The sequence below is a fragment of the Mesoplodon bidens genome (genome assembly GCF_964165515.1).
Source record: "Mesoplodon bidens genome assembly, chromosome: 1".
NCBI lineage: Eukaryota > Metazoa > Chordata > Mammalia > Artiodactyla > Ziphiidae > Mesoplodon > Mesoplodon bidens.
The window spans coordinates 84,490,103-84,506,731 of record NC_138176.1 but is presented as its reverse complement, the minus strand read 5'-3'; the positions used below and the strand labels follow the sequence as shown (position 1 = coordinate 84,506,731).

At 38.3% G+C, this 16,629-nt stretch overlaps 1 protein-coding gene across 2 annotated transcripts in view; it reads left to right on the top strand.

Moving 5' to 3' along the window:
- The window catches only part of PRSS12 (serine protease 12), a 72,588-nt gene that overhangs the window by 18,962 nt on the left and 36,997 nt on the right, over window positions 1-16,629 (top strand). For both annotated transcript variants that reach the window (XM_081226599.1, XM_081226598.1), the window contains exons 3-5: window positions 1,288-1,466; window positions 5,175-5,325; window positions 15,071-15,249. In XM_081226599.1, coding sequence (XP_081082725.1) covers window positions 1,288-1,466; window positions 5,175-5,325; window positions 15,071-15,249 — 509 coding nt within the window. The remainder of the gene's footprint in view (window positions 1-1,287; window positions 1,467-5,174; window positions 5,326-15,070; window positions 15,250-16,629) is intronic.

The window sequence follows — 16,629 nt, the reverse complement described above, 5'->3', positions numbered from 1 at the left end:
AAGTGCGCCTACAGTCCTGGAAGGGCAGGCAGCTTCTCAGAGGACAGTGGATGCTGCCGGGGCTGAGCGAAGCTGCCATCTATTACAGGTCCTCCTTGGCACAGACATCTATGTCCCAGGATATCACCCCTTACCCAGCATGGGACCTTGTATAGCACAGGGAACTCTACTCAATACTCTGTAATGACCTATATGGGAAAAGAATCTAAAAAAGAGTGGATATATTTATTTATATAACTGATTCACTCTGCTGTACAGCAGAAACTAACACAGCATTGTAAATCAACTACACTCCATTAAAATTTTAAAAAAATAAAGAAAAAAGAAAACAAGAACATTGCAATGGAGACATGAATTACAGTGGTAGGTTACTAGTCTCTTGATTGATGAAAGAATGTAAACTATCTTTCTGCAAACATAAACTTCAGATAAGCTGATCTGATTCCTTCTATCATCTCTTAGTAGTCCATTAATAAAAAAGGATTGCACAATAAGAGCAGGGCAACCCAGCTTTATTGCTGTTAAGACACATTCATATTTTGGATAAACCCCAAATATTTACTGTTTGGTTAATGGAAGCTGTTGCATGAAGACAGTTCTAGAGATTATCATGTTATTCGGATAAGCATTTAATCTTTTAAAGGTGTAATACCAGTTTTGTACACATCAGAGTTAAAAATATGTAGATTATATGAGTTATTATCTTATTAATTGGTTTCAAAGTCTTGCTAGCAAATACTATATATAAAGTTAAAAAAATATGAATGGATTTCCTCTCTTGATACTATCTTGCTTAGACGTGGTAATAATAATTGTTTTGAAAACAAAAGCCTGAAATACTGGAGTAGGAAAGACTCTTCAACCATCCAGACTTCTTTTACATATCAGAAGGTGGAGCTTAGAGAGACTTTAGAGTGATTTGCAGCTGAGTTCAGACTAGAATCCAAGTCCCACTGGGCCACATGACACACTTCTTCCACAAAGCCACCCAGACTCCCTTTTTATTTATATCTGTAGTGTTTGCCCATTTTCTTCTAAAATCAGCCATAGATAGTAAAGACACATGCCTACCATTAGTTATTCAAGATTAACTTAGAAGATTACCATAGGTAATCAATCCAAGTTCTGATCTGATGTTTTGATTTGCTTGAAATTTACATAATGCATTATGTTTTTCTTTTTCTTCCATATCTGTCTTTATTGATTTCTTCCATTTTTAAAAGTCCTAGTGCTTTGATAAAAATTAGCCTACATTTGATAAACCTAACCTTATCATTGTACTTACAGAGGTAAAGGAGTAGCAAGACAAACCCCATTTTCTGGACTAGGCCTTATTCCCATTTATTGGAGCAATGTCCATTGCCGAGGAGATGAAGAAAATATACTGCTTTGTGAAAAAGACATCTGGCAGGGTGGGGCGTGTCCTCAGAAGATGGCAGCTGCTGTCACATGTAGCTTTTCCCATGGTAAAACAAAATATTTATTCTCTTGCTTTACTGTTATTGTGGTTTCAGCCTGATTCCAGATGATAAAAGTGTCTCAGTTAAATCATTTCCTAAAAGAGTTTAAATACAGACCTAAGTGGAATCATCATAGTCTGTCTCCAGTCTAATTAGATAGTCTTCAATAGGATTTCATCTAACAATTGGATTTCCATTTGACCTCACTTTTTATGTATTTTCTGTTTTATCTAATTTGCTTATAGAAATATTATATACTGTATATGAAAAGACTTATTTTAGTAATGGGAAATTGTGATGTAATCAAGTTAAAAGTCATGTTGAAACCAAACTTAAAATACAGCAATTACAACAAAATATTCTCACTTGATAGAATGGAATAGAATCATGGTACCAGTGTTCTTTTTTGAGTTGTAGACGGCACATTTCATAAACAAATTGCTTCCTTGGATAAGGGCTCCTTCTAAGCACCATATACTAGGCATGAGGTGATTAGAGTATGGTTTCAGTATGCAAGTATGCATATGTTCATGAGAAAGGAAGCAGAGGAGGGAATAGCTGCTTTCCACAATGGCAGATGGGTTTTCTGGGGTCCATGGTTGTTTTAATGTGTGACCACAACCTGAGGCTACCACACTGTCACAGTATCCCTTTTGCATTTTCCTTGGAGACAGCAGCCTGACCAGATGTCCCAGGTCTTAGAATGCCAGCAGCCAGCGCAAGGCAGTGGTTTCTGTTTGAGTGCAAGTATCAGGGGAGGAATTGAAAAGTTTCCACCGCAAAACATACAGAGACCCAATTTAGGGTCATTCCTGTGAATTGGCTGGAAGAACCAGTGGAAATGGTACAGGTGTGTGCTCGGAGAGCTACAATCCTTTTGTGGGTAGGCAAGGTGCATGTTACATCTTTGGTTTTTTTTTTTTTTTTGCATGTTACATCTTGATGTCTTGTAAGTTTTTCCTTTTCTTCTTTTGCCTCTCCACCTTTGGGTAATGCTACTTTTGGCAAATACGTGTTTACACATTGCTACATCAGGGATGCTGTGAATTGGGCTAAACAGTGCACTGCGTTTCGTAGATATTGCTTGCATTCTATGTTCAACCCAATTGATAAAATATGTTTAACATTTTTCAAGTAGTGAAGTAAAATCTTGAAAAAAATCTCTTTTTTCCAGGATCTCTATCTACTTTTAAAAAAAACCTAATTCTACTCTCTGTGATCTGTCCACTTGTTTATTCTCTGGTTGCAAAGATAAATTTAAGGTCCGTTGTAAGCATATATAAAACATAGAAGGTTGAGATAAATTAGAAGTGAGAGTGAAAAAAGATGCTTTTATGGTAAATTAAATGAGAATGTGAAAGCAAATAGCTCAGCAAACATGGAGTCTATCTTAAGGCATAGCAGTAGACTTTTAATACATTCTTTTAGTTTGGAATTTACATTTGGCGTCTAGTACTTTTCCAATGCTTACAAAGTAGAAGATCGTGTGTGAGTACTGGACACAGGAAATAGCAATCTAAATGAAACATCTGGGAGTTTTATTTATCCATATGTTAAATATGAGTCAATTACTTCACTGAAATCTTTTTCAAATGCTTTTTTTGCTTTTTTTTTGTGTGTGTATTTGTTGGGAGGATGTGAGATGTTGACTATATTTTGTCTTTGAGCTTCTCTATATTTTCACAATTACTTATAGAACCAGTGGAAAAACTATATGTTTTAAAGTAAAACATGACCTTAAAAAAATGTAAGGTAATATGCGATAATGTTTCTAGGTTGTAGGTGATTTTAAATTTCCTCTTAAAAAATTTTGTTTTTCTGTTTTCTCCAAGCTTACCATGGAGATGCGGGGAGGGGAGGTAGAGGAGAATATAATAATTTAAGAAATTTATACATTTTTTCCATCATTTTTTCTATATTTTCCAAGCTTCTTAAAGGAAAAATAAACATAATAACATGCAAATTTAAGTTTATTAGCATAATTCAGTGATCAGTCATTATAAGAAGCTAATATACAATATTGAGACCAGTTATGTTTATTAAACCTGTCTTTTATCCTTTTACAAATTACAAGTGCTAGTTGACATGTAAGAAAACTATATTACAAGTATTAATATATGAGTAGATGCAAATGTTCACTTTTCTAAATCCCTCCTCAAGTGTGATATTTGAATATAAATATGAAAGTCCAAATACCATTTATTGACGCCACTAACACTGTGAAAGAATTAGGAGCATATTTCATGTGGATAAATGATGAACATTTGGCAAAAGTTGCAACTAAATTTCCTGATAGGGACCCAGGCTGTTCTGAATCTTTTACCATCTCACATCCTTTATTCCAGAAAAAGTAGACTGCCACACTGTTTCCCCAATACATACAGCTTTGTGCTTCTATGTTTCTGTTCATACTGTTCGTTTTGCCTGAACTGCACTTCCCCCGTGTCTGACTTCTGAAATCCTATCCATCATCTTGGTCCTCTTCAGCTACCAACTTCTTCAGAAGAGATTCTCTAATTACCCCCACTGGTGAGCAAGCAGCCCTTGCACCTGAACCCCTGCAGGGTCTTCTCGATGTTGTCTCGTCTGTACTCATGTTGTCCATGTCCTGAGGCAGTATACTTCTTGAGGGTAGTGTTTGTGCAGTGCCTTTCTGCCTAATACCCGTTTAGTAAACTGATTTGAATGAACAGATATTGCTAATTATTTTTCCTTGTTTGGGATATCCTTTCTAGGCTTTTAGTTATCACTTGCCAGTCCACTCAGTCAACAAATATTTTTTACATGCCTCTGTATAGCTGGGTATCTGAGGTACACAGGCAAAAGGGAAGGGCATTCCCTGTGTCCTCAATTCTAGACCAGGATAAACAGGGAGAAATTCAGGGACTTCCCTGGTTGTCCAGTGGTTAAGGCTCCATGCTCCCAATGCAGGGGCCCAGGGTTCGATCCCTAGTCAGGGAACTAGATCCCGTATGCCACAACTAAAAGATCCCGCACGCCACAACAGAGACCTGGTGCAGCGAAATAAATAAATAAATATTAAAAAAAAAAAAAAGAGGGAGAGAGAAATTCAGAAACTGATGAAGCTAGATAAGGGCACTGTAGACTACAATACGGAATTTGCAGTGGGAATCCTCTGGTGGTTCTTCACCGAGTATGAACTGATTCATACGTAAATGAATTTTCAATATTGTTTTTTGAAGGTGCTGGTTGTGATGTCCACCAACTTGTTATAATGTGTTAGATGTTAACTTTGTCTTGATTTCTACGTAAATGTAAAAGTATTTCTATGCTGAAAACAAGTATCTTATAGACATAAGTGACATTCTTAATAATTACATATTGGTAATGCTCGAGTTACTGTAAATAAAAAACCAATGCCACCACCACAATGGTGGCAGCAACCCCGTAAAAATCAAATGGGTTTCCAATAACTGCAGTTTTGAGTGTGTCTTTTCTGGTTTCTGAGGTCCTTGGGGGAAAGTGAATTTAGACTATTTCCTCTTGAGAGCTATTTGTGTGAGCGTAATTCAAGTTGGAGTATTTTAATTGGTAGAGAGTACCATAAAATATATTAGACATGTGTGGGTATGTCCATATCACTTAATAAATATAACTTAATTATAGAGAATGGCAAAGAAATAAACTATACCTGATCTTCTCACCCGGTGTGAATCCGTAGGTTTACTTTGTTGTTAATTTCACGTTGTGCAGGCCCTGTGTTCCCCATCCTACGCCTTGCTGGGGGGAGTAGTGCGCGTGAGGGCCGAGTGGAGCTCTACCATGCGGGTCAGTGGGGGACCGTCTGTGACGACCAGTGGGATGATGCAGATGCAGAAGTGGTCTGCAGGCAGCTGGGCCTGAGGTTGGTCTTTCTTGTTCTTGTTTTGTTTTGCTTGAATTTTTGAGTTTATTATTTCCATACCCAAAGGTAGATGTGTTTAAATTGCAGATTTCTTTGAACAAATGGAAAAAGCCACCTTCTGATCTTTGTATTAGGCTGTAGGCTCCCTGAAGAGAATGGTATGTACTCTTAGGTCTAACCTATTTGTATCTGAATTCAGCTGATTTTATATCCCTAAGAATCTAAGCCTTTTACCACTTTTCATCAGGAGCCTTTACATTACTCCCAGGTAATGACTAGCATTGTCAGCTGCAGCGACTTACCAGAGTCATATGATAAAACTAGTTGTTAGGCTTTAACTGAAGTTCAATTCCTTTCCCCCAGACACTGTCTAAACTTTTGACCTTTGCCTCCTTATTTGTGAGGTATGTGCTTAGAACAAAGGATGTTTATTAGTGTACAAAGGAAATAATTCCTATGCAGGATATGGCAATGAAGCATGTGCGATTAAAAACAACAATATGAAAACCAACATTAAATGTTGCTTTAGTTGTGATTATTTTGGAATAGTATGTTATAATTTTGGATCCTCTAACCCCTGTCTTTATAGTGATTTTGAACATTGATATAGCAAGCCTAAAAGTTTCTCTAAAATTATATTAGGGAATCTTTTGAAAGTTGATATTTTACTTTAAATTAGAAAAAAAATTATTTAGCATGTCGTGGCAGGTAGGGGTGGGTGGATGTGGAGGCTTTTAAAGCTTCTCTATGTATCATTTTGTCGATTTAAGCATAATCTTTGACACTAGAGCATGAATTTTGTACCTTGAACCATCTACTGTAATTTTTTTGCAATTGTTTTGCAGCTGACCCCCCTATTTTTCAAAACTGTATGTTAATATTGAAGTATTTTAAATTAAAATAAAGACGTTTCAACATTTTACCTCTAAATACTTCAGTATGCATCTCTTAAAAATAAGAACATTGTCCTACATAGCCAAATTATCATTATCACAACTAGTATAAATGGTAATCATTCTTAAATTGTCTAATACCCTGTCATACTCAAATTCCCATAGTTGTTCCCACCATGTCCTTGACAGATCGTTTGTCCACAGCAGAATTTAGTCCAGGACCTTGCAGTGCATCTGGATGTTAAGTCCCTGAAATCTCTTTTAATCTAGAACGGCCTCTTGTTTTTCATGACACTGTCTTGTTGAAGAGACCAAAAACCAAGCCAGTTGTTTTGGAGACTATCCTACCTTCTGGATTTGTCTCATTTCTTCCTCCTGGTATCATTTAGCCTACTCCTCTGGTTCTTGTAACTCTTGAAATGGGAGGCTAGGTCCAACAGCTTGGTTAGATCCAATCAATCAAGTATTTTGGCTAGAAACCATCACAGGTGATATGTTCTCATCTTGCACCTCATCAGGAGTCACAGAACAGCTCTGGTTTTCCCCACTGATAAGGATAAAGTTAAGCACTGAATTAAAGTGGCATCAGCCTAATCCTTCACTGTAGGTTACATTTTCCCCCTGTAACTGATTCTGCAACCTAAATGCTCTTTCACAGTTTATGCATGGGAAAGGAATAAGCATGCAAAATCCTGTGTCCATAGGGCTTATAATTACTGGTGGTGTATTATCTGACTGGTATGATCATTTTCTTTGGATGGGTCAGGAATAGGGCCAACTAGCTATTTTTGAGAAAAACTGTTATTAATCATTAAATTTTTTTTTTTTTTTTTGCGGTACGCGGGCCTCTCACTGTTGTGGCCTCTCCCGTTGCGGAGCACAGGCTCCGGACGCGCAGGCTCAGCGGCCATGGCTCACGGGCCCAGCCGCTCCGCGGCATGTGGGATCCTCCCGGACCGGGGCACGAACCTGTGTCCCCTGCATCGGCAGGCGGACTCCCGACCACTGCGCCACCAGGGAAGCCCAATCATTAAATTTTGAGACTAGATCTTCAATACATTCTGACGGGGTATCAATTTCAAAACCAATTTTTCTCAAAATTTTAGATGGTTGTCAGAGTCAGCATAGCATAAGATTATGAGCATGTGCCCTGTACTCAGAATGACCTGAATTTGAGTTGTATTTCTGGAGATAAGAAAAATTGCAGAATATCTCTTAGCTGCAGTTTCCTCATCTATAACACATTTCCTGATGTAGAGAGTTTAGTGGTTATAAAGCAGTTAGCACACATAGTAGGTATACAGTATACATTGACTATAATTGGGGACTTATAGCTGAAAGATGTTATTAAACATTCAAAGAAGAATGTTATTAAACATTTCAAAGTAAGCTGGACATTTGGTAGGAGATCATCAAACACCATTCCTCTATCTAGAACTTCTATTTAGTTAGGTGTATCTATGAATTTCATATTTTTAAAAGACTCTAATGTGGGTATATGTGTATTTACTGTGTTACCAATTATAGTATCAGTGTTATGCTAATTGATTTTCATGTTAGTTACTAAGAAATCAATGTCTTTGCCAAAAATACAAGAATTTTAAGGGTATAGTAATCATATTTAACATTACAAGTTGCAGTATAGATTACTCTAAATTTAAGGTATAAGGCATTTATTATTATTTATATATTTCTGTGGGAAAGACAAGCTTTTGTTGCTTAGAAAAATGTGTAGAAAATTTAAATGACACTAAATTTTAGTTACATTTATAGTTATTCTAAAAATTCATGTTTTAACGTAGAGTTCTTTCTTGAGAGCCAAATTTTCTTTTTTCACTCATATAAACTGTTGTTAAACAAAGACCGTGTTGCAAACAGTAGTCTACTACATGGAAAGAATGTAGAGATAGAATCACAAGGAAGACTATATTAATGTTGAACACATGCGTGGGTTGAGTAAAGTGTTTACATCTTTCTCAAGCATTGGCTCACTGCTATCTTTTGTATGAGAAGATTTGTGTTCAGAAAAATGATTAAAAGGAAAAATATCTTCAAATATTCAAGGCAGCAAAGATCCTCCACAAGCCTATGTAATCACCAACAATCCAGCTTGGTGATTTGTTTTTATTATAAGTACTTTAGGTTTTGAGCTGACATTGTTCATTTGCTTTTCTTTCCCTTGATTTTATACTTCTCTCATAAGCTTGCAACAAAGCAATATTCTGCAACTGCTCTTCCCCTAGAATTTGTTTTGCTCACTTAATGGCACAGTACTTTCAGATGAAGTAATTTTTAATGTTACAAGGTTGATAGCAGACAGCATAATCATAGCTTATCTCAATTTATGATTTGTTCTTAAGCAAATTTCATCTCAGTCATACTAGCCTTGTCAAATTCCCAAAGGGAAACTACACCATGCCTCTCTGGAGTGCTGGTTACAATTTCTTTGTGAGATGCTGTCTTTGATGACCCCCATCTTTTAATGATGTCTGTAGATTTTGGTAGCTGGCAAGCTTCCTAAAATGCAAAAGGAATTACTGTACTTAAGATACTGAAATTTGATTAGCCTAGAACTCAGAGAAAGATGAGGAGCAGGAAAGGAGGCAGCCCGATGTTAGAAAATTGAACTTGAGAATGCATATGTACATAATGAAGTTTCAGGTAGAGACATTTTAATTGGAGTTCCTTTGGTGCACTTAACATTGAAGCATTTCCTATGTCTTTTAGAACTCTTAAAAGCGTAGTGTAGAACTGTGACATCATATTTTATGTGTGGATATGCCATAATTTACATAAGGATTTAAAATTTTGGAACACTTTTTCTTCTTAGGTTTTTTTTTTTGCTATAAAATTATCATGTAGAACCATACTACTGAGTGGTCAGAATAAAAATTCTTCTGGTACAATTAAAAATGTTTCTTTGGGGGGGCTTCCCTGGTGGCGCAGTGGTTGAGAGTCCGCCTGCCGATGCAGGGGACATGGGTTCGTGCCCCAGTCCGGGAAGATCCTACATGCTGCGGAGCAGCTAGGCCCATGAGCTGTGGCTGCTGAGCCTGCGTGTCCGGAGCCTGTGCTCTGCAACGGGAGAGGCCACAACAGTGAGAGGCACACGTACTGCAAAAAAAAAAAAAAAAAAGTTTCTTTGTTCTCTTATTTCACTGTTTATTAATTTCTAAAATACTTTATAAACATTACTGGTATGTGGAATTATTGAGCAGGAAAGAGGCCTTATATAACAAGATAAGAAAGTTAGGCCCTCTGAGATTACTCAAAGCCCCTAAATCATACTGTGAGTGAGGGCCAGAATCTTGAGACTTATGGCTTCCAGTGTAGGATTTTTTTTTCTTTCATGTTACACTGTTTGCAAAATAGACAGATGTTAATAAGAATACTTATGAATATAAGTCTGAAAGAAATAGGTAAATCAAGAAAGAAAAGTTAATTGTAGGAAGAAACAATGATGAACATGTTTTAGACAGACTGTATTTGCGATGCTGTAGCCACCTCACTGAAAATGCCCCAGGAGACTGCAAGAAAGCCAAGTGTTTCAGGGTCTGCTGTGTAGCCAGACAGGCCTTACCAACTCATGGTGGTGTGATGCTGGGCTAATTGTTAACTTCTGGACCTCAGTTTCCTCATTTGTAAATTAGGGATAATAACATCATGGGGTTGTAGGGAGGATTAAAAGAGTTAATACATATAAAGCTGTTAGACCAGTGTCTGGCATGCAGTAATCATTCAGTGTACTTCAAATATCATAATTGGAGATGGAGGGGGTTGTTTTCCAGGGAGAAATATAGGCTATTGATCATTAAAAATGAGCTTTTTTCATCCATATGTTACAAGTGCCACAAACTGATATTTGCAGTCAAAGGACCAATCTTTTATAACATATCAAGTAATTATCTTGCATGATAGAATTGCCTGACTCTATTCTCTGTCTATTCAAAGTAGTGGCTAAGCCTGGGGATTGAGTTAGTCAGATGGTACTATTTATTTGCTTTTTTTTTTCTATGGAAAACAAACAAACTTTATATGAATACAGTCAGATTAGCTAAGTAGGTTTAGGAATGTTTTGGGTAGAGATCAGACATAGAATCAATTCAGTGTTTATTGGGGATTGCTGCTATGTAGGTCAAACAGCTTTACAGAAAATAACCTAATAAATCAGTGTATTATATCAGAGAACCCCACAAATTTATTCTGTGGTCAGAGGGTAAGAGAGTAGGTAACACTGGGACTATTACTACAAATGAACTGCCAGGTCTGGTGTGGACATAATTTCCATAAAGGAAGGACAGAGAATACACAACTTTATCGAATTCACATAGCACTTATTTGCCTTTAACAACCCATGAGGTTTTTTTGTTTTTTAAAAATTTTTATTTATTTATTTATTTTTGACTGTGTTGGGTCTTCGTTTCTGTGCGAGGGCTTTCTCTAGTTGCAGCGAGCGGGAGCCACTCTTCATTGCAGTGCACGGGCCTCTCACTGTTGTGGCTTCTCTTGTTGCGGAGCACAGGCTCCAGACGCACAGGCTCAGTAGTTGTGGCTCATGGGCCTAGTTGTCCCGCGGCATGTGGGATCTTCCCATACCAGGGCTCGAACCTCTGTCCGCTGCATTGGCAGGCAGATTCTCAACCACTGTGCCACCAGGGAAGCCCGAACCCATGAGTTTTATGTTGCTTTCCCTAGTATTGCACAGTCTCTTGAAGGGCAGAGTCATCAATTTCTTTGGTATTCCCCTGAGAGCCAGCACAGTCCAGGGCACCAGGAAATACTAGTGACTGGCTGAAGGAATGTGTGTATTTATAAATATTATAATCTTAATTTTAATAGACTCAAAAATTAGCTAGGAAACCTACTTTGTTTTACATCATAGTTTCCTAGTTAGTTTTTTTTTGGTTCTTGAATTTATTATATTAGTTTTTCTGATTAGTTTATTTATTTAATTTTTTTATTTTTTTATTTTTTTGCGGTACACAGGCCTCTCACTGTTGTGGTCTCTCCCGTTGCGGAGCACAGGCTCCGGACGCGCAAGCTCAGCGGCCATGGCTCACGGGCCCAGCCGCTCCGCGGCACGTGGGATCCTCCCGGACCAGGGCACGAACCCGTGTCCCCTGCGTCGGCAGGCAGACTCTCAACCACTGCACCACCAGGGAAGCCCTGATTAGTTTATTTTAATTAAACATTTTTGTGATTATTAAAATAATGTTTGTAAATAATAGAAAATATGGAAATATATAAGGAAGAAAATAAAACACCCAAATGGTGTTTTAAGACTGCATTATAGGACTTCCCTGGTGACACAGTGGTTAAGAATCTGCCTACCAATGCAGGGGACACGGGTTCGAGCCCTGGTCCGGGAAGAACCCACATGCTGTGGAGCAACTAAGCCCATGTGCCACAACTACTGAGCCTGCACTCTAGAGCCCGCAAGCCAGAACTATGGAGCCCGCGTGCCACAACTACTGAAGCCTGCACGCCTAGAATCCATGCTCCGCAACAAGAGAAGCCACCGCAATGAGAAGCCTGCACACCATAACAGAGTAGCCCCCGCTCGCTGCAACTAGAGAAAAGCCCATGTGCAGCAAGGAAGACCCAATGCAGCCAAATATTAAAAAAAAAAAAAAAAAAAAAAAAAGACTGCATTATAACATAGATGACTTTCCCCAGAGTCACTGTTTGGGGCTTCTGCTCTCCCATCCTGTGTCCTCCCTTAAGGAAGGGACACAGTTCAGAGGCAGTTAATCAGGCCTTCTGTTTTTTCCTAGGACCTCTATCACTTAACCTTTAACATATTTGAAATACAATATATTTCAGTTACTCTGTCCAGCCCATCTCAAGTCACTCCCAACTAACGAATATTTTAGGCTTGGTTTGTTATTTTTTTCATGAGAATAAAAAGGCTTTAGTTTGTAAACCTTTAGCCTAAATATTTAATGAAAATGATATTAAGGATATGTATGAATGCATTCTTACTGTTTTAATTTGACCATTGTAAGGTTGAGCATCTTACCATATGGTCAGTGGCCATGGGTATTTCTTCTTCTTCTTCTTCTTATTTTTTATGTTTGATTTGATTTATTTATTTTTGGCTGCATTGTGTCTTCATTGCTGCGCACGGGTTTTCTCTAGTTGTGGCGAGCGGGGGCTACTGTTCGTTGTGGTGTGCGGGTCTCTCACTGTGGTGGCTTTGCGGAGCACAGGCTCTAGGCACATGGGCTCAGCAGTTGTGGCACATGGGCTCTAGAGCGCAGGGTCAGTAGTTATGGCGCACAGGCTTGGCTGCTCCGCGGCATGTGGGATCTTCCCGGGCCAGGGCTCGAACCCGTGTCCCCTGCATTGGCAGGCGGATTTTTAACTACTGCGCCACCAGGGAAGCCCTATTTCTTCTTCTGTAAATAACCTGTTCCTCTCCTTCACCCTGTTTTTTTATGTTGGTCATTTTGTCTTTCCTTATGATAATAATAAGTTATTATTTATTTCTAGGAGTGTTTTTTTCTTTGATTGTGGTTACATTTTACAAATATATCCTCCAGCTTGTTTGCCTTTTGACTGATTATGGTGTATTTTGCTATACAGTAGTTCAAATTTATATGTGATTAAATTTAACTTTTTTAGTCTTTGTTTTCTGACTTCTGGGTTTTTTATTTTTTATCTTGCTCAGGAAATTATCTTATTACCAAGGTTATAAGAACTATGTTCTTCTTATTTCATTATATTAACTTTTTAGCCATCTTCCTTCCTTCCTCCTTCCCTCCCCTTCCCTTCCCTTCCCTTCCCTTCCCTTCCCTTCCCTTTAGGTCTTTTTTTTTTTTTTTTTTTGCTGTACGCGGGCCTCTCACTGCTGTGGCCTCTCCCGTTGCGGAGCACAGGCTCCGGACACACAGGCTCCGCGGCCATGGCTCACGGGCCCAGCCGCTCCGCGGCATGTGGGATCTTCCGGGATAGGGGCACGAACCCGTGTCCCCTGCATCGGCAGGCGGACTCTCAACCACTGCGCCACCAGGGAAGCCCCCCTTTAGGTCTTTAAACCATCTGGAGTTTATTTTTTGTTTCTGTTATGAGTTTGGGATAAAATTTTATATTCTCTCCTACTGGTCCCTGGTTTTCTTATAGCACCTAATCTTGGCTCAGTGAATTATACCCATTGAAATTCTCTTTAACAGATCTTTTTCTTTCCTAGCATTTATCCCAGGGCAAAGATCCAAGGAGGCTGTTAATCTGCCATTCTCCAAAGCTTTCCTATCTGGCTTCCCCATGACCTGCATTAGTCATTCTGTCTCCTTCTCCTCTGTTCTCCAACTTTCAGTGTTCTCTAAATCAGTTTCCATATTTGCTTTCATTAATCTCTTTCCTCTAGAGCAAGGGTCAACAAACTTTTTCTGTAAAGGGCCTAGACTTTCCAACTACTCAACTGAGCTTTTGTGTAGTGCAAAAGCAGTCACAGACAATAAGTTGGGAATCAGTGTGCCTTTGTTCAATAGAACCTTATTTCTGGACAGTAAAATTTGAATTTTATATATATAAAAATTATATTCTTGTTTTGGTTGTAAATTCTTAAGATAGTTATAATGTTATAAGAAAAGGACAACTTAAATAATGGGGAATAGATGCAGAATCATTGAAAAACAAACTGCAAGTATAAATGCTCTAGTCTAAAAATTAAAAGGCTAAAAGGGGCTGAAGATGCAATTTCTGAAGTCATTAACCATTTTGACAGGCAATCGTGATCTTCTTCATTTAAATCTGGGGTTCTAGAAGATGGTGTCACGTTGAATTGTGGGAGAAGTAAATTTAGTCAAATAAATTTGAGTGAAGAGATATTTGGCCATGAGTAACAGAGAACTGAAGATAACAGTGGCTTCAACAAGACAAGAGTTTACTCTTCTCTCTCAAGAGACCAGAGATAGCTCAAGGCTGATATGGTGGTTCCACAGTCATCAGGGCTGCAGGCTCTTTCTTCATTGCAGTTCTTTCATTCTTAGTGTGGCACCTTATGGACCAAGATAGCTTCTCAAGCTCCAGCCATCACCTCTGCCTGACAGTCAGCAGGAAGGAGGAAGTGGGGCAAGGATACTTCCTGGAAGTGATACATGACACTTTTACCTAAAGGTTATTGGTCAAAACTTAGTCATATAAAATGAATACAGAGCTTCAACTTGGGATGACTAAAAAGTTCTGGAGGGCTTCCCTGGTGGCGCAGTGGTTGAGAGTCCGCCTGCCGATGAAGGGGACACGGGTTCGTGCCGCGGTCCGGGAAGATCCCACATGCCGTGGAGCCTCTGGGCCCGTGAGCCATGGCCGCTGAGCCTGCGCGTCCGGAGCCTGTGCTCCGCAATGGGAGAGGCCACAACAGTGAGAGGCCCGCGTACCAAAAAAAAAAAAAAAAAAGTTCTGGAGATGGATGCTAGTGATAGTTGCACAACAAGGTGAATGTACTTAGTGCCACTGAATTGTACACTTAAAAATGGTTAAAGTGGTAAATTTTATGCCATGCATATTTTAAAACAAACAAACAAACTTCACTGTAAGGAAGGGAGGGTGGGAAATGTGGTCTTTATTCTGGATAGCCATTGTCCTCCTAAAACTCTGAGGTTCCTTTACTAATGAAGAAAAGGGGAGTAAATATTGGAGAATAACTAGCAGTCTTGGAAAGATTTGTGAGAGCTGAAAATATAAAGATCAACAAACAAGCAAACAAAAAAGAAATAGAGCAAGTCATGTGTGACCTATGGAGTGAATTGATAAGGGAAATTATGAATTAATCATAATTTTACCTTTGCCAGGGGCAAAAGAAAAAAGTCAGACCAACCTTTGATCTGACTTATGTTCTTATGTTTGTTCAGCGGCATTGCCAGAGCATGGAATCAGGCATATTTTGGGGAAGGATCTGGCCCAGTAATGTTGGATGAAGTACGCTGCACTGGGAATGAGCTTTCTATTGAGCAGTGTCCAAAGAGTTCCTGGGGAGAGCATAATTGTGGCCATAAAGAAGATGCTGGAGTGTCCTGTACCCCTCTAACAGGTAAGAGCTTCACCCCATTAATCTTAACCAACACTTGCCCCCAGCACCATTTGGGCTTACCTTCCCTTCTCCTCAATTTAGCTGATATTACTAAATGAGCTTACAAATAAAGCCCCCAAATAAAACTTTAAAAAAAAGTAATACAAATGATATATTAAAATGCTATCTCCTTATTCATAGATATTTCTGAATTTTTCAGTTGCAAGCTATACAGTCCTATAAAGCTAGGTCAGAAAATATGATCTTGTTGCAATATATAGTACCCAATAGTCAAAATCCGTGTGCAATGATAAATTTCGTGTGTTAGGTATTATACTTCTATGTTTAGTCCATTCATACATTAACCTATCTTGATTCTAGGAATGTGATCGTAGCTGGTAAAACCATATTGATGGGATTGTTGATTAAAGCACACTATTAAAGAACAAAGTTACCTTTGCTGTGCTCAATATTCAGACTATTCCAAATCACAGCATGCTTGTCAAGTATGTCTTGCATTGCAAGAGGACATTTCTGAGTGTAAATGAGTGTATGTGTATGTACTTATATGTTTGGGGGGAAGAAGAGGGAAATGGAGAGGCAAGAGAAGTGGGGTCATCACAAATCTGTTGTTTCTACAGTAAAAAGAGCTTGAAGAAAAAAATTGGGGGCTTTAATCTTTTTTTAAAAAAAATCAAATGAAACACTTCTTAGGGACTGTGAAATGCTGAAGTTCTACTTTTTTATTTACATAGTTCTATACACACTGTTGTTTTTATTAGAATAATACATTTATACACAATAGAAATATAAAATTTACACCAGATTGTAAGCCAGAGCACTTCATTCTCTTGACCCTCCATTTTTTCCTCTTTCAAGTGAGGATAGTCTTATAATGTTTCTGAGATGGTCAAATGAGATAATAGGTGTGACAGTGCTTTGCAGATGGTGAAGTTTTACATTTGTAAGTGATTCTGTTGCTAGGAGACCTTCATTTACTTTAAAAGATCCCAGAAAGTCATGAGAAGTATGACTTTTACCCAAGATTATTTATGTTTCATTTGTTGGGGGTTGTTTGGATTATTTTGGATGGAAATAGCTTTTTAATATACTTTTTTGGGAATAAATTTATTGTATTGTGTATCTGCTTAGAAGCTTTTTATGGAATTCTCTGGGAATTAATTATTCATCGAATTCACAAGATTCAAATTCAGATTTGTATTATTGATAAAAGAACAAAGGGAAAACATGAACCCCAGTTTTGTAACTTATGAATGCCTAAGGAATAATAAATGCCTTGACATGATAGATCACTCTGTAACCAGAATAGCTTTTTCTGTCTCCATATTGCAATATTTTTTCATTCACAGTTAAATTTTTGAGCTATTTCCAAGTTACTAT